The sequence below is a fragment of the Ruditapes philippinarum genome, unplaced genomic scaffold (genome assembly GCF_026571515.1).
Source record: "Ruditapes philippinarum isolate M1 unplaced genomic scaffold, ASM2657151v2 ctg3349_1_1_1_1, whole genome shotgun sequence".
NCBI lineage: Eukaryota > Metazoa > Mollusca > Bivalvia > Venerida > Veneridae > Ruditapes > Ruditapes philippinarum.
This window is the reverse complement of record NW_026867021.1, coordinates 77,861-100,472: the sequence shown is the minus strand read 5'-3', so window position 1 is coordinate 100,472 and position 22,612 is coordinate 77,861. Positions and strand designations below refer to the sequence as shown.

The following is a 22,612-nucleotide window of genomic DNA, read 5'->3' as shown; positions in this document are numbered from 1 at the left end:
TTCATATAGCGTTGCACTTGTCCGTCCGTCAGTTCGTCCGTACGTCCCGAAATATTGTGAACGCAACTCCTCTTAAACCGTATGGCACATTTTGCTTAAACTTCCAGGGATGAACAACCTCAATGTGTAGATGGAAGTAACGGAAGGAATTTTTACTGCGACCAAATTTAACAGAATTATGGCCCTTTGTTGATTTTTTCACTATATACCATATGGAAAATTTGTGAACGCAACTCCTCTTAAACGGGATTGCAGATTTTGCTTAAACTTTCAGGGATGAGCAACCTTAATGTGTAGATGGAAGTAAAGGAAGGAATTTTTGCTGAGACCAAATTTGATAGAATTATGACCCTTTGTTGAATTTTTCACTATATACCATATATATGTTGTCAGTTGGGGCATCCGTGTCCTTTGGATACAGTTCTAGTTTTTCTTGGGTTTACTTATTGCGAAGACAGGGAAAAGAAAAAGATAGAATAATCATATTCACATCCTCACATATTGGTTACCTTTGTCTCGAGTATAATAATGTGACGACAGAGAACGTGTTTTAATCTTTGCCTATGGTACAAAAGAGAAAAACAAAACACCTGTAATCTGACTTATACTCTGGGGCTACACCCCCTCGTACCAATCAGATAGAGTCGGGTTTCGATGCTCCTACTATAACAACCAATCAAGTATTTTTTTATTGGACTTTGATGTCTGAGTTATTTCTCACATAACTTTGACATTTAAATTGAAGACACTGAAAACACTTATGCAAACACAAAAAGTGAGACTGGATGAAAAGTGTAAGCATCTCCGAAAAAAGCGATATTTTTCTACTTGCGATCATGCTTTTTGTCAAGCGTAATGTTCCAACACTGAAGTGAGTTAGATCCAATTATTTGCAAAAATGAATCTAAAAGGAGTCAAATGAAATAATCTTTAGGTTTTGAAAAGTGCTCACTTTTGTTCAGTATATGACATGAGTAATAAAATACCTATAAGACAAATTAACTCATTTACGTCTGATATTTTGCTCATTTTGTTTTAATAAACAAGTACTCTTACAATTGAAGTTTAATTTGTCTGGACTGACTTCCTTCCTATTGATCAGGTCCATTTCGTAATGGCACGGTTTATCAACGCACGCGCACTGAATTAATCACTGTCAAAACATCAAAGCATAGAAAGCACTGAGGTTGAGGTATACATTGCTTGATAATACAATCAATTTTTGTCATCAAGACCAACTTAAAATTAAACCTTATGACCGCAAAATCAATATTGATGAGGCAATGAAGAGGTGAAGTTCCTACATACTAGTACTGCGTATTGCCAGGCAAGTTGCTAGATAAGCAATACAAAAATCAGTTTATGAAACACTCTTTTATTAACTGCAGTAAAGAATATTGAAACAGTAATATTGAGTCTTCAGTGTTGCTATCTAATGAAAGACATGACCTCTATTGAAGTCTTTACAAAGAATTATTGAATCATCCTACATGACTTAATTTCCAAATTGAAATACATTCTTTTGTATAGCTTTCCATGCTACTGATCTATGTAATTTGCTTTAATGCAATAATACATATATATTATCATTCTGGTGTGTTTTATTTATCTCTACATTAAACATTGATTTTCAAATGAATGAATTTTTCGATTTTATTATAACAACTTAGGCGTAACTTTCATAAACACACAGCCTCAAACCGAGCCTGAAACATTTTCAATTTTGCCGTGTTGGGCTTTCTTTAGGGATTCTGTTTTTATCTATTTTAGACAATATCAATATGCGCATAAAATACATAATTTCTAATCAAAGACCATACGGAAAGTATTAATCTGCTTTAAATGAAAATGATTCTCGGGCTGAAACCTTCGTGTCATTATTCATAAAGCGGACCGACCATAACGTTTTGGTCCTATACTGCTGCTGCATCTTATCTCTTATGATTCATATTATATTTCATAATTATGTTCTGGTGGACCTAATATCTGATCGAAACCAAATCCTAGTTAGCGTCACGCATTAGGATCTGATCGAAACCAATGGGAGGTTACCTTCTCCTGACTTTTCAAACAACCAATGAATGGCTAAAATAGTTTTCTCGGGAAATCTTTACCACAATGAAGTTGCGACAAATCCGATGGCAATCAGATCAACATGCAAGAAATAACTGATTTAAAAGTAGATGATCTAGACTTTAGTAAGATTGTAATTGGGTGCACAAAATGTCGAGTGGCTAAAACAGAACAGCTGTAGAATAAATGACCGTATATTACATTTAGCAAACGCATTGAAATTAATAATACTGATTTTAATTACCAGATGATAAAGGCAAAGCAGGCAATTAGATACCGAAACAGATTCATTACACTGTATAAGCTGTTTCTGGTATTGTTCACATATAATATTCCCTCAAGTTTTCTTCATGGTGTAAATTAACAAATAGTAACTCAAGTGTTACAAATGAGGCGACGTCGACGGTTAAGTAATCATTTAAATATATTTAATGTAAAGTTCGTGTGAATGTTATCAAATCCATCGGTGTGTAAAAATAGTTAGTCCAACTAAATCTTTAAAATCATGGTGTCTAAATATTTAAATATCAAATAGTTTGAGGCTCTTTACTGTTTCGGGGGTAAGTACAACTTAAGAATTTACTTTGTTAAAAAGTGTATTTTGAGAAATTCTTTTATCAAAATGACGCAAACTTTATCTTAAATCTTTTTTTTATTATTCGAAGCAATGAGTGATATTTCTTGAGGCTTTGCTCACTATATTATAATGTTTCCATATTGCTTTTGAAGGGAATGATTTGAGCATTCCTTAGAATGACAATGATTATACGTTTATTAAATGTATGTAGACATACATGTATAAGACTTTAATTGTAAACGAGTGAATTGTGTTCTTGTCTCTTTTTAGAAAATGTTGGTAACACTTGGGTATCAGGTATCTTGAACGTATATGGTATTGATTATCAATGGATTGGTCTCCTTAACAAATTAATATCTATAGAAAGATTTATTCAAAACTAAGAAAATCACTTATTTAAAATATGAACTATATGTTATAGTCATGCGTTGAGCGAACTCGACAAATACGTTTCGTATGTGGTATTTTGGGAATTATGTTTGTTTTTAAATAATTGCATGCATACAGTCAATATAACATTTTTGCTAGACTTCATCGATATTAAAACGTACAAAATAAAATAGAAAAAAAATCCCTAAAATATTAAAAAGAAACTTGAATAAAAAATGTACCTTAATAACAAAATATAATGTTTTCTTCTATTATTTTACAAAATAAAATCGTCTTCGAGAACGTTCCTGTTCAAGCTTGTATGCTATGTACATATGTATGGTGCACTGGCTTAAAATACCAGGGGGATAATGTCCGCTTGTCGGGCAAGTACATTTATATAGTTATTTTCATAGTTTCAATATGTTTTTATCTTTTAAAATATCAAGACATGTAAATGAGACGGGAAAAGAATTTGTTAAATATAAAGTGACATGAATTCCTTTGTAAATTGTTTAACGGGTATGCGTGTCTATATATTTATATCGATCTTTACTAATTCAAAAATATAGTAAAGTAATGTATCAATTATACGTTAGATTCTGATTCTTTGCAATAAGATATTTTGACATAATATTTGCCTCATTTGTATGGATGAGTGATGAACGATTCAACAACAACAACAGAAAAAAGAGAGATGCTTTATTTGTTTTGTATAAAGTAATAAAGCGTGACAAGGCTATGTCGTCTTAATGTCGGTTTAAGCAGTATATTGTAAAGAAAAACGTATAACTTACGCTTTAATGATCAATATTTTAAGTTAAGATTTTAAATGTGTGGTATAATATAAACTTTGATAAATAGACACCCCTTGCAATTACTTTTTAAAAACAAATTACCCGTTTACGACGATTCAATCGTAACTTGAATTCAAGGATATGTATTTTGATTTAGCACTTTGCTATTTTGCATCCAAGTAAAGATATAATTTTATGCAAATAAATTTCAAAATTGTGTGCACTTATGCGATTTGTTTTGCGTAACTCAATGACTATACTTATCTTTGAACACACAGAATACATGTGTTGAAAGTATCTTATTTACTCAGCAGTAACTTTTATTGAAAGTACGCCTAAAAAAGCATGACTATTATATATCATTTCAGTAAGAACCTAAACAATGGCAACATGCAAATCCTTCATTGACTCATTAAATAAAGGTTCGGATGCGTGTCTTAAATTTCCTTGTTTCCCATGCAAAACTACGGAGGCTGTATACAAATGTGTCGAATGTCAGGAACTTTACTGTCAGAGATGTTGGGATGGACACAAATCGTTTGTTAAAGACCATAAGGTGGTGGATGTCAACCCAAAGGATAAATGTCACCATTTAGTACAATCTTCTGGATACTCTTGCGAAGAACATCAGGGAAGGATTTATGAAATGTACTGTGCCGAACATGATGCAATTTTCTGTGCTGTATGTATTTTGAAACACAAGTAAGTATAGCGTGCACACAGTTACAATTTTACAAATTGAACCTTATCTTTTGGAAAATTACTGGACAACGTTTTGCAAATTCAGACGGACTAAGTGATTTGGCAAAACAAAACAACAGCCAATAAAAAAACAACAACAAAAAACAACAAAACACAAATCCCTTATAGCCATAAAAACAACAATAATGATAATAAACAACAAATACAAAGTAAAACTTTACCAAAAAAGAAGAAATAAATACGTTAATTAAAGTATATGAAGTATAAAGCAAATTAAGAATCTTTAAGACATTAAACAAGCTTTTGCTTCGTGAATACATTCATATGTGTGTCAATGTAACCAAATGGTTTTAGCAATAAAACAGGCATGTTTATGCTTACTTTAATTTTTATTATATACATATATTATATTGACTTTAAGTGAACTGTTTCATACCGTGGCACAAAGCTGACATATGTATGTTTTATTTATCTCGTGCGCACGAGATACTATGTCGTGGCCACGAGTTACTAAGTCGTGGCCACGAGATAGCTAAGTCGTGGCCAGGAGATAATATGTCGTATCCACGAGTTATAAAGTCGTGCCCACGAGATAATTAAGTCGCGGGCACGAGATACTATGTCGTGGCCACGAGTTACTAAGTCGTGGGAACGAGATAACTAAGTCGTGCACACGAGAGAATTAACCAATCAGAATACACAATATATATTATGATGTTTATAAACTTAACAACTTACTTTTACATACAACATTAAACTTTTAAAATACTGAAGATATTCACTTTGAACTTGTCTTTAGGATCATATTAGAAACTCACCTTCCAAGGCCCATCAGACAATAATTTTGTGATCAAATTGGTCAGTTTGTATGTACTACGACCTGTTAACATTGTTTATACATGTACGATAACATGAGAAGGAATAGGTTTTGGTAATTTTTTTTTGGAAGGGACATTGCCCATGGATAGTACATAGCCTATAAGGATGTTTGAGGTCAAGGGTCAAGGTAACCATGACACTTCATGTAAAATCCTTGTCTGATGAATAATTTAGAAGGGATAAGGCATGGTTTATACAACCCAGAAAGATCATTGAACCTGATCAGTAGATGACATCTAATAATTTCGAGGTTATTTGGTAAAAAATCAGGGTCACAGTGACGCTGAATGTAAAATTATTGACCAGTCAATAAGTTGTATAAAGGACACTTTTACAGGCTGGTGAAGTAGGGGCATCCTTGTACTATAGCACATGTCTATAAATTAGGGAAATTAAAATAAATGATGTAATCTGATTGGTTATTTATCTCGTGGCCACGACTTAATATCTCGTGGCCACGACATAGTATCTCGTGGCCACAACATAGTATCTCGTGGCCACGACTTAGCCTTCTCGTGGCCACGACTTAGTAACTCGTGGCCACGACATAGTATCGCGTGGAAACGACTAAGCTATCTCGTGGCCACGACTTAGTAACTCGTGGCCACGACATAGTATCTCGTTCGCACGAGATAAGTAAAAACACACACATGTCACCTTTGTGCCACTGTAGTTTCATTATGAAAGGTCGGTAATTCATTCTAAGGTTATGATGATAACAACCAAGGAAATAGTCATACTTTTTATGAATGTTGTTTGTTAGTGCGCGCTACAATGTGGCATGTATATATATGTCAAACAGTAGAAGAACAACGTATTATTATTCATGAATGTTTATATTCATCTCAAAATAACTTACAACCCTATCTGTATTTTTTGGCTAGGAAGTATGTCATAAAAAACCTCAACATGATTATACATTTCTATTGTTTTTTATCGCTATGTTAAATATTTATTGTAAATTTACCCATTGTACACCAATCCACTTCAAGTGGTATTCTTCTCAACGCACTAAGGTAATAATTAAATGTATTCAGTTTTGCATTGTCAAGTTAACATTTGCATATTAAACATTGTAGCACGTACTCTACTCTACCCTTCGTTGTTTATTCCTATCGTATTTATAATTGTAGAAATTGTAATGGTGTGGACCATATACCTGATATTGCAAGTTCGTTACTGCTGCAGCAAAATCAAGAAAAGATTAAATCAGGTTTGGTGAACCTTCACACCGAATTGCAAGACATCAAGTTCAAGTTGTCAGAATATCTTAAAGAGGTGAACGGTAACCTTGATAATATTTTAGATGCCATCAATGAGTTTAAAAACAAATTGTTGAAACGAATAGAAGAAATAGCAAAATCTTCAATTTTAGAAGTTACGACGAGACACGAGGCCATAGCTCATGGGTTAAAATTTGACATGGACAAACTCGACTGCATGGAAGAAGATGTTAAGAAGTTCATTTCGAAATTAGAGCGGGACAGTTTTCACGATGACACGGAACATTTCGTTACCGTGAAACTGGCGGAATATAACACAGCTAAAGTAACTGAATGTGCATCAGAGTTACTTTGGGAACCCTCAAAAAGATTAATATTTAAACGTAACAGCATATTCGAGAAATGCCTGGAAGAAAGTTCTTTTGGAGAGTTAAATGGTAATGCTGGTAATATAGTTCATGTTTTATACACTTATTAATTCACTGTTTCAAATATATCAAAGAGAGTGCAGTACATTTTCTTGCAACAATGACTTGCAATATCATGATATTATACGCATTTTTCATACCTTTTTACAAAAAAAAAACAACAACAAAAAAAAAAACGTCATGAAATACTGTAACAATTAAATAAGCTTGTATCTAGATTTGACAAAACTTGATGCTTTTGTACATTATGTAAAGAAATCATAGTGTTATCACTGTATGGAGTATGCCATTGTTTTATGTACAAAATTTTGTAAAGTAATGACATGAATACATAAATCTTAACTTAAGGTTGGGGTCTGCAGTATATACATAAATAAGAAACAATTACATTTCAAAATATAAAATGCTGCATTTAAGAAAGACAAAGCAAATCCCACCATTCAAAAGAAAAAAAAAATGTTTTCCAAAAATTAGTAACATTCAGGTATCTATTTACCATATGCTTTTATTTATTGGTATTACATGAAACAGTCAGAGTAAGATTTATACATTAAATTTTTTATACATTTAAGTTATCGGCCGACCTGTCGGAGATGTCGTGAACATTCTTCTTGGATGGGATACAAACGCCACGGACTTACCAACACGTTCATTGCAGTCTGACCTTCTTGGGTTTGGAATACGTTCGAAGATAATCAAAGCAAATGAATTCAATTCTAATGTTCTTACTGTGTGCGTTGTATCAAACTCGTCGGATTTGTACGGCATACTATTTGACCTAAAAAGATTGAATAAACGTAAGTATTACCATATATTTACACGTATCATATTACAAACATATTGACAAAATAAATATTTAAGGTCTCTTTTTCCCCCTTTTCTTATTACCAAAATATGGATCTCCATTTAATAATGTTTTTCTGCAGGATTGATCTGCGACTGATTTAACTTTGTGAATATTTCGTCAGCTGCAATACTACTACCGGGGCTAGTCGTTAGTTTTAAACTAATCTATTTTACTATCTAAGTAAGGAGGGAATGATATGTTGATCTGTTTTGAAAAAACATAATTAGTGAATGTGATAAGCCGACAACAACCGGTCAAAGTGACTGAATACTCCAATGCCTCTATTCATTTTTTTTTAGAAATACATGAGACATCCAACAACATTGTCATATATGTATATTTAGTAAATGTTTAAGCATAAATATTTATTTGAGACACCGATTCTGTTACATTTTAGTGGAAAATTGCCAAATACTGATGGTATGTTTGACAAGTGTACGTTTTAAAGAGCCAGAACAAGGTTACTTTGGTAAATTGTTTGGATCTGGTCCCAGAGTTAAAGATCAAAGTTATATGCGAGGATATGCGGACAACAAATGCCAAAGAGACAAAATACCCTTTGTCTACATTGATACAGAGGACGATGAACGTAAGGAGAAAGACACTGCTGACGCCATACAGTTTATCAGTGGAGTTGTAAGGGGTACATGCGTGTAATAACATTATTGAATTTGAATGCCGATTGATGCCGTATGATATTTGTTATACTTACATAGCTTTGCTTTTAATTGATAGGATGAAAAAAAAGTAAAATTATGAATAACAAAGTAAAATTAATGTCAGTGTTAATGTATAAGTAATTTTTAGTTTTAAGTAAACTAAGTATATAAGGTTACAAAAACAAACAAACAAAACAATTAAATAAATAAACAAATAAATAAATAAACAAAGTAATTGATATAAGGTGGAATGGAAATTAATTATTTCTTAATTGGTTTAGAAATAGTCATTCTATTTTTCTCGGATCATATCTAAATGTAGAAAGAATGGTTGTCAATATGTCAACAAAAGGCCAGTGCAAGTAGCAAGCGGAGGATGAAGAAATTTAAATTTAAGAAATTTTATGATATGCCATAACATAAGTATCAAAATGCAGTAAAATATAAAAATCATTACTACGCATTAAAGAATTAAATGCCAAGTTTGATTAGATTTTGGCAATGCCTTATTATAAAAAAGTCGGTTTACTTGTTTATACTGTTAGTTAGATATTGCAGTCTGCCATTAACTTTATTCGACTCGAAATTCGTTTATAATCAATTAAGCTTTTGATCCAAAATACCAAAGCAAAATACAATTCACTTCTCATACACTATATATTGCTGACGTTAACCGCTCATCGCCGTCATGAAAAACAGATAAGGTCTCTTTATCTCAAATCGTTTTAAACCCCAAAAGTGCATTTAAACCGTAATTGCTACTCTTGCGAAAAACTTGTTTAATAAAAAATGAATAATATAACATCTATATTTAAAAAAAGAATATATTTGGCAGCTGTTTGATATGTTATATTTAAGATATTTTTAAAGCATGTTCAAAGTTAAGAACGTTTAATGAAACTATTTCACTTGAAACGCATCGCTGCATGTTAAAAACCAGTTTATTATACTGATAACCGGGTAGCCTAGATGTAAATAATTCGCTTACCTGTGCAGGTATATAAATCGATATACGTAACGACAAAACAAAATGGCAGCAAGATCTAGATCTAGAAGGCGGAAGAAAAAATCAGTGATACAATCATCGGATTATATATACGACTTTTCTTGCTATCCATGTTCAAACAAAGGTAAAAACACTGAAGGATTATTTCAATGCGTTGACTGTGTACAATACTTCTGCGATAAGTGTTTAGATTTTCACAATCAAAGTGTTGAAGACCATACTATAATAAGAGCAAGTGACGCGTTTACAAAACAAGATGAAAGTTGTATACTCGGTGCAAGTGATGATGGAGATAGAAATTATCTACAAAATCGAAAGGAAGTGAAAGAGTTCCAGTCATGCGAATATCACAAAGGAGAATCCATAACATTGTATTGCTTTTCTCATGGCGAAGTCGGATGTAAAAGATGCATTGATGATGACCACGGGTAATTTTTTTAACTTAATTTAAGTCATTATTATACAAATTACCCCTTCAATGAACAATGGCTATGTTTGCTTATGATGGTAAGGAAAAGATGATGCTTAAGGATGTGCTGGTTTTAATATGTGCCTGAAAAGCTAGGGACCTGATTATCTTCTCATGTAACAAAAGAAAATTGAAAAATTAGCAGATCTGTTGAATACAACTTTTCTCATTTAAATGAGGACATTCTTGATTTGAGATTCTAATGTGTATGTTCATTTGAGACACTTCTGAGTAAGATTATTTCGAACTATTTATATGTTGTCAAATTTGTTAAACTTTTGTTTCAACTAGCTGAAATAAACGAAAATTACCCTAATGAGTATAAAAAAACTTTCAGATAATCCTGATAGTAATATTGTTTTTATTGTACGATCACCATGTATTTCTATTGAATTTATGTTCTGTAATTTGATATAACTATTGTTTCGCCGAGAATTATTATTTAGCAAAATATTTCAATAGAGAAGTAACAAAACTACTATTTTAAGATAATGCAAAAACGAGCCTATCTTATAAAAATACACCTTTTTGGAAATTATCTATTGGTCAGAGTTTAAGCTTACTTGCTCTTAATATAAGAGAATGATTATACTAACAGATATAAAATGGTCATTTGTGACATAAGGCAATTGTGTTTTGTGGACATAATTACAGCAGGATGTATCTTAACATTTATGAAAATACAAGTTGATTTAGCACTTAAATTATAGATTCTGCGGTCACCTTGGCGTTGTTGAGAGCATACAAAATATTGCAAAGCATCACATACAGGAAGACGATGATGTGACACATGACTTACAAAAAATAGCAAGTGATCTGCGAGATCTTAAGTATAAACAGTCGACATTCTATAAAGAGGTTGAACAAAAACGGGAAGAAAAAACAGCAGACATACAACAATTTAAAGCACAACTTGTCAAAGAAGCTGAAGATAAAGAACGAATTTCCTTTCAAGAAGTTGAGCGGCGATGTAGTTCTATAACCACAAGCTTAGATCACGACATGGCAAATGTCAATAAAATGCTCAGTGAGGTTGAGAAGGACATACACCAAGTTCAGCAACACTCATCAGACGACAAAGTTGGGATGTTTGTTAAGCTGAAACTGGCTAAACGACGCTTTGTCGCGAAAAACAGAAAATCTGGGGGTACTGAACTGGGGATTGGCAAAAACCGATTTTTTAGAAGAGGAAGAACTTTAACATTCATTCCACCCATGAAAATTACTTTCAAGGATTTATGAATTCATTTTGGGAACTTTAAAATAAGTGTTATAAAATTTTTTGAAAACACCTCATCTTCAATTTAAGAAAGAAAGTAAATTCAAGAAGTACGCATATCATAATATTGACTTTAAAAAGATGTTAATACTGAAAAAGAAAACATCGTGTAACTATATGTTTTGTCTGATCTATCTGTCCCTTAAAACGCTATAAGTCAAAGTAATATAAATGGGTTATTGTTGTGTTATACTTTATTTTCTTAAAGGTTGAGAATCAGTTGCATTACAGGAGTGAAATTCAATATGATATTCGATTTTAGAGCAATACTGTTACCACATTAAGCATTTGTTACTGCTTTATTTTACAAAGCCCATTTTGATTTTTTTTTTCAAAGAAAAAGAAATTTTTTAATAACTTTCGAAATTATATTTTTTTCATTTTTCAAAAAAACGTTGGCACCTTTTTCCCAATATCTTTATTCCTAGCCGAAACGGCTGTTTGCCAAATGAGCTTAAAGAATAGGGTTTTTGGAAAGTCTGATCTCAAAATGTCGGAATTCGTTCGAAATTTATCGAGACGTCCGAACTTGTTGCTGATGTACACACAATTGTCGTTATCTCGTGCCTGAATGATATCCGGTACCTTCAAGTTGATAGTAAGTTTTATGTTTAAATGATTTATAAAAAAATATTCAAAAAAAACAACAACAACATAACAATAACATGATCACATATTTTAAGGCTACCATGAACAATAAAGCCTAAAACGTTTCTTGTTTGTTTCAGCAGAAATAAAAGATTGTTTTTGTTTCTGTTAAACTTAATAAACTTCTTTATCTACTTCTTTCAAAAGAATTTGCAATAAGTAACACATTTCTGTCCTATTTTCTCTTCAGGACAATATCACCGTAATATAATCCTCTTTAGACTAGACGACACCTCTTTGCTTGACCGTTCTTGGATAGATAAACTAAGCGACTACATGAAAGTTCCAATAGGCGAAGAAGTTATCAATTTCCTAAATTGGGCTGATGTTGCTCTGAAGACATCCATTTCGTTCACATGTAATTATAATGGCGGATTTCATTTCAACATATCGGACATTAGAAGTACAATGACAAAGATCGCAGGAATAGTAGACAGTAAAACACACAGGGATAATGCTGTTTGAGACCTTAGTGAAGAAAAGTTATGTGGTACCTGCGGACTATTTTTTCACCATTTTGGCTATCATTTTTGTAGCCAAACAGATTTTTTTGGTGTTTTCTATACTTTCATCAAATTTTAACGTTTTAAGTATTTACAATTTAATTCAGTTACATGCATATACATGTGAACTTAACAAATTCCTGTTGCATTTTATGGAAAACGTATAATTATGCAGATTAATTAATTTGAGGCAGAATTATTTCTACTAATATATATATAGGGGTGTAGATTAATCCTCATTTGCATTATTCATTGTTTGTTTGAACATACTTTTGATAAATTCATTAATTTAGATAAATGTAGATTAAGTGACATATTTATATTTTGATCAATATGGCAGGAGGAGTCCTAAAACCATGGGTTAAAAACTTATCGTACAATTTGATGGAATACGATTAAAGTACAAAGTCCTATGGAAATACAAAGCTCGAGTGCAAGTTTTCTATTAATTCTAGTGATATAATGATTATGGTATTTATATCTGTTAATGAATTTACAAAGTTAAAGCGGCATTTATGCAGATGAGCCAAACAATTTCAAGTGACTCAGCCTTAAATAAAATGTACTAAGATTTGTAAGAAAAATACAAAACAAAATAATTACAGTTTAAGTGATAATTTACATGTTAGATGCAATGAATGACTGATTTTGCAGTATTTATAACCATATTTGTTCTGCTTGACTGACACAGTAAATGTTTGTTTTGCATATTTTGCAATTTATTGATAATTTACATGGATTGAAATTGCCATAGTAATGTGTAAATAACTTTGTGTGTTCACTTTTAAATAGTAACAGTTCTGAAAAATAGCCTGGCTCTGGATGTATGCTGCTTTTACGGTTTTGTTACTTCTTAATTGTTTGTTTATCATTAAATTGCACAATAGCCTATTTTATGGTGACTGTATTAATCGTTACACAATCATTTTCAAAATTTTTATGAAAATTGGAATGAATCTTGATGCATGTTGCTTTAACGTTTTGTTACTACATATTATTTGTTTATCATTTGCAAAATAGCCAACTATACAGTGTAATAATCGTTACATAATCAGTGCAATTTATTTGATATATATCTTTATATAAATCACTTACTTGCTTTATCTAAAATATCTTTTGAATAAAGATTACCTTTAAAATGACATTACGCTTATTTTCCGGTGTCAAATTGAGCTAAATAACCGTTTTAGCGTTTTCTTACTTTCTTTTGTTTATCTGCTATGAGACAGGAGGGTAATCGATTGTTGATGCTAAGTCGAATGTAAAAATTGAAAACAATTATTGAAAAGGTTGAAGCTTCTTTACTGTTTTTGCAACTCTCAACATTAAAAATTAGATTGACATAAGGCCACGTTAACTCAACGTGCTAGCAGTGACTAAATCAAGAAAAGGTTTAATTTTCTTTACGGTTTTACATTTAAAATAAGCGAGATTAACATTACGCATTTTTGTATAGATTTGTTTTTTGAAAGTTTATTATTTGCGCTAGGGAATAGGGAATATAAACTCAAAACGTTGAAACGTTTTGCATCCGCTATAATATCATTTCCATGTTCTTTGACTTTCAAAAATATACAAAGGTTCAAGGCTTTCAAACTAAGGCATGTAAAGTAAGAAGCCCAAAGAGTTTGTGTTATATTTCTATTTGTACAGTTTGGAACTAACATAACAATCAAAGCTTAACAAATTTCTACATTTATTTTGAAAAAAAGAAAGAAATGAAACGTATTATATTATCATATTGTTGTGCTATACATATTCGAATTTACCTATTATAAAATTATAATATCCCCGTCTGAGATTTCATTGAATTTAAAATACTCTGTAAATAGTGCACATAACGTAACTACAAACACTATTTTGAGATGCATCAGATCTATTTTAAAATTAAAGTTGTCGACTGTTTTTGAGGATAAAGTGAGATCCAAAAATAAGATTTAAACCGTCATTTCACATTGAATTTCATTTTATCTTTAAAATAGGCATTTTGTTTTTGATTTCCTTTTTTGTATTTTGTTTTAGATTTTATGGGTTTTTTTTTATTATCATGGGTTAATCAAATAATTAAGACACTTTTTTGTGAACACTACACGTATAGGTATTTATTTGCCTTTGTAATTAACAATTAAATACTCATATAATTCGTAATGATTCATTTTGATCTTAAAATATTTTGTGCATCATTTAATTATAAAATATTAACGCAACAATCAAGACATAAAAATATTGTAAGATCAATAGCGATTACCAAAAATTTTGTTTAATTTTTATTTTATAGTTTTTCTTATAGCTCGCACCATTGATCACATGTTTACATTGTTATGAACATAGTGATATAAAGCTGAATAAAAACCTTGTTGATTTATGTATAATTTTGAATAACAGAGTATATAATTATAGAGGAACGTACTTAATATGGGGCGACTATGCATTAGAAAGTAATAGACATGTTTATTATGATTACTTTAACAAATAATAGTTTCGCAATACAGAAGAAAGGCAATCTTGTTAATAAAACCTGACATTCAGTATCGCGTTATCCCCCCTGATATAAATCTAGTCAGTGTTCTTTTGATAACATTGAACCTTGGTTGTATGTAAACAATGAACAAAAAAACGATGTACTTTCAACGATCAATCTTTAATGATTACGCCGAGATTGATAACGTTCGTGAAGATAAACATCATCACACCATTCATTTATATAATACAATATGTACATGTGTGCCATTTGCAAAGTAGCTTAAGGTTTTCAGCGTACCCGTTTATATATTATGACATGACGTGAAATGCAATCAAGAAGAAAAAAAAAATTGAAACAGCGGAAATAAAAGCCGTGCCTACAATAGTTTTGGAAGCCAGCAGAACTATATTGATGTAATAGAATAAAAAATATAAAGGGAAATTGATATAAGCGCTGCATAGAGCAAGAAGACTTACTATAAATGTTCTTAGAACTGTTAAAATTCAAACTTTTATGCTAAGGCATCACGGTGTGACGGTATCTTGCCAAACTCTGCATAGTGTTTATCTGTAATTAAAATCTGCCAATGTTTTAATATCCGGAATATTATTGTAATAAATCTTAAAGAAATATCCAGCAAATAGTCAGCTGTTATGTCCGAAATCAAAAATGTTCATTGAAAGCTTGTATATATATATAATAGAGGAAAGCTACGTTTGCCTTTATTACTTCCTTGTATTTTTATTGATTGCAAAGTCCTTTAAAGGGTTAATACGTAAAGGAATTTCGACCAGTTAAACTTATCACATCATAGTATTATATATGTGATTTTATTTTTGTTGTTCATAAAAATATTATATTTTTTTGACCTGATTCCCTTTTTAATTATTTTGCTTATAATGTGAGTCCACATCGAATCAATGCAAAATTTGTCTAAAATAATATTACAATGTCAGTTAAAAATTAATATTTTCATAAAAACCTATTAAAATTTAGAAAACGTTGACGATGTAAAGATATTCAGTCTCAAACCCAACTACAGTTTTGCACCTTTTGGTAGTTTAAAACAACAGTTTATGCATGCCCAACACGATTCATGTGTCGAGACTAGACTCTGTTGAAAGCTATATTGAAATTAATCACATAATGGTTAAACCTACTGAAAAATCCGTCAAACGAAAATTTATTGACAATATGCCTGTGATTTAAAATATCATTAAATATAGGATGTCAATCATGTGGTCTATAAATTCAAATTTAAATGACTCTACGCGCACGATTTATTATGTGAACTGCGCACCCAATATAACTGATACGAAAGATAGGGGCTATATTTGGAATTGATTTCACCCGGATGAAATTTATATAAAGATAAAACAAAATGCCGCCACGGTAAAAGTTTTTCCTTGTTTTAAAAAATATACAAGAAAGCCACTGAATTGCTTCTTCTGATTGTGATAGTAATACGAAAACAAGAAGGAAACACCGTCAAAACCCAAGGCAGTGGAAGAAGACCATGTTGTTGTGTGAATATCATGAAGGAAAACGATAGAAATGTATTGTAAAAACAGCATGATGGAAAGTAATGCTGTAACGTTTGTATTTCTGTGGAATTCACAGGTAAGAGTAAATTCTTCATTACTATTTCATCACGCAAATTATTACTCTACACGTTAATAGATGCATAATCTTTTTGTTATATTCGAAGTATTATTTCAATTGTGTGTTCGAACCATCACTCACATGCATGATTTTAATAGATATTTTCTAAAATGACTTGTAATTGGCAAAATTATTGCTGTCCATAAATAACTTAAAATAAATTATTAAGATTTAATCTTTTACCAAACATATGGACAACTATCTCTTAGTTCACATTTATGTGTATTAAAAAATGTCGTTTTTTCATATTTTTTAATTTTGAAGTTGAAGTTAAAAATATTAAAACAGGACAAACGACTGAATTACAAGTCATGTCAGCAGATAATTGTATAAACAAGCTAAAAAATGCATTGTGCCTAAACAGCTGCTTTGTAAGAACTTACAAAAAAAAGAAATTTTGCAAATCATAATAATATATTATCACATACACTACATAACGCAGTATGTAAACAATTTCAGGTTTTGCTCTAAAGTTGATTACATACCAAATATTGCCGGACAACTTCTTCATAGGGAAATTGGCGTTAAATATGACTTGTTAGACGTATCAAGGGATCTTCGTGAGTTGAAAAGCAAACAGGTGGCATTTCGTAATGATATAGTCCAGAAACAGGACACCATTACCACAGAAATTCAACAATTCAAGGCAAAGCTGTTTGAGAAAGTTGAAAAATTAGAAAAGGCGTTGTTCCATTTTAGAAGGTTGAAAGGCGAAGAAATTGGAATATCAGATTTAAAGCTTGAATAAAACAAGTCCCGATAGAATGCCTACTTAGTAGAGACAACTAAGTAAATCAGGAAAAATAACATAGGAATAAGCTAAAACTATTCGTAAAACCGGCGAAAAATGGAAAACGTCCACATTCGCAGAGGACTTGACTACAGAACTTGAACTATTTGGTACACCATACGAAAGGATTGACTTCAACATACATCCCGATACGAAGGACTACTTTAAGAACTATGAAAATTTGGGGACTTTGATGAGTAAGTAATTGAAGTCTAAGCTTTTGTACGAAATGCATTCATGAAAAATATGTTATGAAGGTAATTCATATTAAATGTTTTCATTTTATTAATTATAGCTAAATGTGATTTAATTTGAACAAAATACGCAATAATGATTGATTGATTGATTTTCTTTAGACCGGGCGGTCAAGGATAACCTACGAAAGTGCAAGCACTTATTTCCAGTAGGGTCCTTATCTCACCAGACTCTAGAGACAGCTATGAGATACAAGGGAGTCCGGGAACCAGTCCCTAGCTCTTATTGAAAAGACCCCTTGGTTCTTTTACATGCCCAGTGTATAGCACTGATACATGCGAGGATTACCTGGGTTTCTTACCAGTTAACCTCTAGGTAGGTGGGAAACACTGAAAGTGTCTCTGAAAAATCCTAAGGGTGTTACCCAGGATCGAACCCGGAACCTCTGGAGTGACAGTCAGTGGTCTAACCAACTGAGCTATCGCGCCACCTAATGCATGTATATAACTTGCACCGTACCTATAATTTCAATTTTCCCGTGTTAAGCGGCCTTTTAAGTGATACGGTGCCTATCTTAGGGGTGTAAGTAAAAAGGGTTACGCTTTGTCATCAACCCTTTAAATTCTGAAATTTACCTGCGCATGAACGATTAATAAATCAAATGGTCCACGGAAGTTTCAGTAAAAAACCATTTTAAATTTTTAAAATTGCAGGGGGATCTTTTGCAATTTATATTTTCACCCTTAAAAATTTTCTTATATTTAACGGGTTTGCCAGCTTTCCCTTTTTAAAGTCAAAATTTTTGGAAAAATAAAATCAATTTATCACAACTTTGGGAAAAGAATAAAATGACAAAAAAATCACTTTAAGATTTTTGAATTTGGGTTTTTTTTATTAAGTAACCCAACATGGACAGTTTCGCATTTAAAATTTAATCTATGCTCCGTTACATCATTTTATTACTGGCTTGATTGTTTGGTTCTTTTGTCAGGTCTTTTTAAACATGGTTTAATTTTCAGGACAACGAGGCCTTGTGAACCATTTGTGCAATGTGATGTTACAGATGACACAACGTGGCTACTGATTAGCCTTGAAAACCTTACAGGCTGGATTTTCTTGAAAGAAGTTGGCATTCGCTAAAAGTTTATCAACATATTTCATTTTCAGCCAGACGTTTACACGATAATCATGATCACTTGTATGAATGACGTTAGCCATCTTCGTATTGAAAGTATGATATAATTAAGTACTTCCCTAATTGTTTAATATCAGTAAAGTTTCATAAAGTTTACTTATTTACATATTTATATTAGCGATAAAGATTTTCAAAAACCCACTTGAACTTTTATGTTATCGGATAAACATTTGATAAAGCTGTGTCCTCATTGCGATTTAAACTAAGATGCATACTCTTAATCTGACAGATAAAGAATGAATATTATAATTTTAATTTATTTTCGGCTATATGTATGCTATTTCATGTACAGTGTAGGTGTAAAATTTGCTAACAGAAAACTGAGAACATTTATGCACAATAAGTGTTTTATAACTAGAGGCGCTAGCAGCGGATTGTGAGGACTTCACAGTTATATTGTCACATATTTTGCATGAGCAAACTATCATTTAATATAATAAATTTGTAATCAAGAAATTGAACACATTTAAAATAAAGTGGGTTTTTTTTTGTTCTTTTTTAATTGCTTGGAAATAAAAGTAAATTTTTCTAATTTCTTATGTTACTACCTTACCTTGATAACAATTTTCTTTAATATTTCTATTTTAGTGAATTAATTATAAGCATAGAATATTGACAATAATAATCCAAATTAAGGTTTATGTACGGAGTCATGGAGGGCGCTTCAGGGGTTTATCTCTGAAAATAAATTATACGTAAATAAAGAGCGTATCAATAACATGTTATCATTGATAACTGCTTTCTTTTAGGGAAACACCACCGTAACCTTATCCTTCTGAGGTTAGATGACACACCGCCCGGTGGCCGCTCCTTCTTGGACAAGTTGAACGATTATATGGTAGTTCCATCAGGGGAAGATATTTTAAATTTCTTGAACTGGGCTGACGTTGCATTGAAATTATCTATTCCATTTACACGTACTCCTACAGTTCGTTTCAACCGGTCCGATAAAGTCAGTGCATTTAAACAAATTGCAGAATTAATACAATAATATCCATGTACAAATATGGCCCCAAAAACTCCTTACAATTTCTAAAAAGTTATTTTCCGGTTTTAATTTTTTTTTCACATTTCTGATTATAATCTTTCGTTGTTAAAGAATATTATGCACCGGTTCCTATCCTGTGTACGTTCAATATTACAAGGGAAATATGTTTAATTCATTATAAATGAATATATGAAAGAAATTTTAGTGTCAATGGTATTTTTTAATGATAATTTATGTCTGAAGGTGACACTTTAATGACAAGGGCTATTACTGGTAACAACTTTAGACAGAATCATATAGACCATTCACGAAGTCTTTACAAAGAGACTGAAACGCAAAGTAGGACTGTTTTATTATACACATTTGTTGATGATTTATTTGGAGACTTGGAGATTTAGGGATTCTTTTTCTCTCTATTGATATTTTATGGGAACAATAGCGATTTGAATAATTTTAATTATTATAATACATTTTCTATTCGTCTTCAAATAAATGTACCCAATGTACGTTCCTCACTATGACAGCTGTATTCTGTTTTATGCGCCCACAAAGGTTCGGCGTATAAAGTTATTTCCCTGGCTGTCCGTTCATCCGATAGTCCGCCCGTCTGCCTGTAAGCCATTGCGTACCCGCTCTGTATCTGTATTTTTTACCGATTGAAGGGAATTGTAACTGCATAGCGGAAGCGTAGATTTTGGCTTTCTCGGGTCAAGTACAAGGTCACACTCACTAATCTTCATGAAATAATATCATTTTTTGTGTTCCTTCTAAAACTTTTTAGCTGATGGCTCGAAATTAAAACTATTTGGTCGAAATTTTCAAAACATTGAAAAAATGTGTTTCACGCAGTTTTGGGTTTCCTCAGATCAATGTCAAGTTCACACTTACATATTCGAAATCCTCATATAATTCATTATAATATGTATCAAAGGGAGAATACTCCGTATGTATTATTTTATTATATTGTTTCCATCCTTTATTAACATATGATACTTATTTGTTTTTTTATCATTCTTTTATTCCTTAAGACTCTGTCTGGTAAGATGATTATTATTTAAAATATTTAACTTGTCTATGATTAAAACACATTTAATTAGATTTTCACAGTAATGTTACATAAAACTTTTGAAACTTTAAAGATGTAAATTAACAAAATTACAACTAATTTAAAATATGATACATAAAGATAGATTAATTTTAAAAGGTAAGTTATGAAAACTTTCAAATTGAATGAAATAGTGTGAAGCACGCAGTTATAATTTTTTTAGCTTACTAGATACATGTATTTGTTATAAAACATTGCCTTCTGGACTTAAACATAAAATATGTAAATAATGCCCCTGGGATTAATATTGGACATGTCGCAGGGGTCACTCCCTTATAGACTTGAACAGGAAAACTTAAAAACTTATTTATGTCTTCTTGTCTAAATTCCACAATGCACAGATCGTAGATATTGGCATGCATCGTTGTTTAAAAGAGCTCTTCAATAGTCACAAAATTTATCACCTTGTGTAAAAAGGCTTTGCCCGGGGACTGGGACCACACGAATAACATGTTTGTAGATTTATATAGCAAAATGTATTGAATATCCTTTCATAAATATTTGCAATATTCAGAGCTTATTTGTGCATGTAGCATCAGTGTGTGTTTGTCAAAGTATTTTGTAATTCCTAGTTCCATTTTGATGATTATTGAGATTATGAAGTTCTGGCAAACTGTTATTGGTATGACTTTTGTAATACTTCTCGTTTAAAACAATTATTATTGGTTTAAAGTCAGTTTATATACTCAAATAAAACGTATCATATACATGTGTAATGAAATGTACTCTATTCTAAATGAACAAATATTTTAATATTTTAAAGACTTTGAACCTATTTGCATTCGAGCACATATTGCCTCGCCTGCGTGGTGCTCTTTTTGCTGTATATCGCTGACCTTTTTTAAATTTTAGATAAAGTAGATTACCACTGTTTTAGTTGATCTACTATGATTTTGTCTATATTTTATTACTGATGACTTATCATCACCATTTTGTATTTTTGAAAGCCATTTCCGAGACATTGAATGAATTAAATTTATAAAAAGCTACAGCTTTATCAATATTGGTAGATAGCAATATAATATATGTGAATAGGATGCAAGGAAGGGAAGTAATAACGTTGTACAATTATAACTGTCTATGAAACGTTGCGTCCCCTTTCTTCAAGTTTTTCAAAACAATGTTTTAATTCAATTAAAAAAATCACCACAAATTCGTTTTTAAAAATATAATGTATACAAAATGGGACCATAACATTTTAAAGCTAATGTTTAATTAGTACAAAACAACTTACGAGTTATACGTTAAAAAGAAGAATTATAGAATTATAACGCAAACAGTTTTATTCCACGGAAATTTGTTGATTTTGAAACTAATCATTTAAGAATAGGATAGAAATAACTGTCATATTTATTTGTCACAATTATTTATGTTACAAACTATAACTATATACTAGATGTTTACTATATGATAATCCACATCCATGTAATTCACAAATAAATAAATAAAATTAAAAAGAACTGTCATAAATATCTTTCTTGTTTATTATTTGAAGCAAACATAGGAACCGCTGATTGACATATTTAATTCATATTTGAATTTGTTTTCCTAAATTAATGGAAGCGTTCTGTCTTCTGGGTGGACACTTTGGTTGATGCCACAATTCTAATCATCATATACAAACTACTTCTAACATGTTTTATCTGTCCGAGCTAATGAATGTCTAAACCGGAAGAAATTAATTTACAAACAAAACTATACTTGTATATTACATTCTTCATGTCAAAAAGTATGTGGTCGAGTGAATTTCTCAC

The 22,612-nt window shown here is 31.3% G+C and overlaps 1 protein-coding gene and 2 long non-coding RNA genes across 3 annotated transcripts; all 3 read left to right on the top strand.

Annotated features, from left to right (window-relative positions):
* The first annotated feature begins 2,514 nt into the window (after positions 1-2,514).
* Positions 2,515-11,153, top strand: LOC132734535 (uncharacterized). Its single transcript, XM_060721296.1, has 6 exons — positions 2,515-2,633; positions 4,185-4,518; positions 6,531-7,057; positions 7,621-7,845; positions 8,293-9,988; positions 10,740-11,153. Exons 2-5 carry the CDS (start codon positions 4,199-4,201, stop codon positions 8,550-8,552), a joined length of 1,332 nt encoding a protein of 443 aa, XP_060577279.1. The 5' UTR covers positions 2,515-2,633; positions 4,185-4,198; the 3' UTR covers positions 8,553-9,988; positions 10,740-11,153.
* A 631-nt stretch (positions 11,154-11,784) lies between these two features.
* On the top strand, positions 11,785-13,601 carry LOC132734534 (uncharacterized). The gene is made up of 2 exons (XR_009626332.1): positions 11,785-11,906; positions 12,147-13,601. It is a non-coding gene; the product is annotated as an uncharacterized LOC132734534 (long non-coding RNA).
* Positions 13,602-18,687: 5,086 nt separating this feature from the next.
* Positions 18,688-22,328, top strand: LOC132734536 (uncharacterized). Its single transcript, XR_009626333.1, has 2 exons — positions 18,688-18,801; positions 19,515-22,328. It is a non-coding gene; the product is annotated as an uncharacterized LOC132734536 (long non-coding RNA).
* The last annotated feature ends 284 nt before the right edge of the window (positions 22,329-22,612 follow it).

Coding starts and splice junctions, on each gene's coding strand:
- LOC132734535 (XM_060721296.1), top strand. CDS start 4,199: ATGGCAACATGCAAATCCTTCATTGACTCATTAAATAAAGGTTCGGAT. Junction 4,519..6,530: donor GTATGTATTTTGAAACACAA/GTAAGTATAGCG, acceptor TTATAATTGTAG/AAATTGTAATGGTGTGGACC. Junction 7,058..7,620: donor TTCTTTTGGAGAGTTAAATG/GTAATGCTGGTA, acceptor TATACATTTAAG/TTATCGGCCGACCTGTCGGA.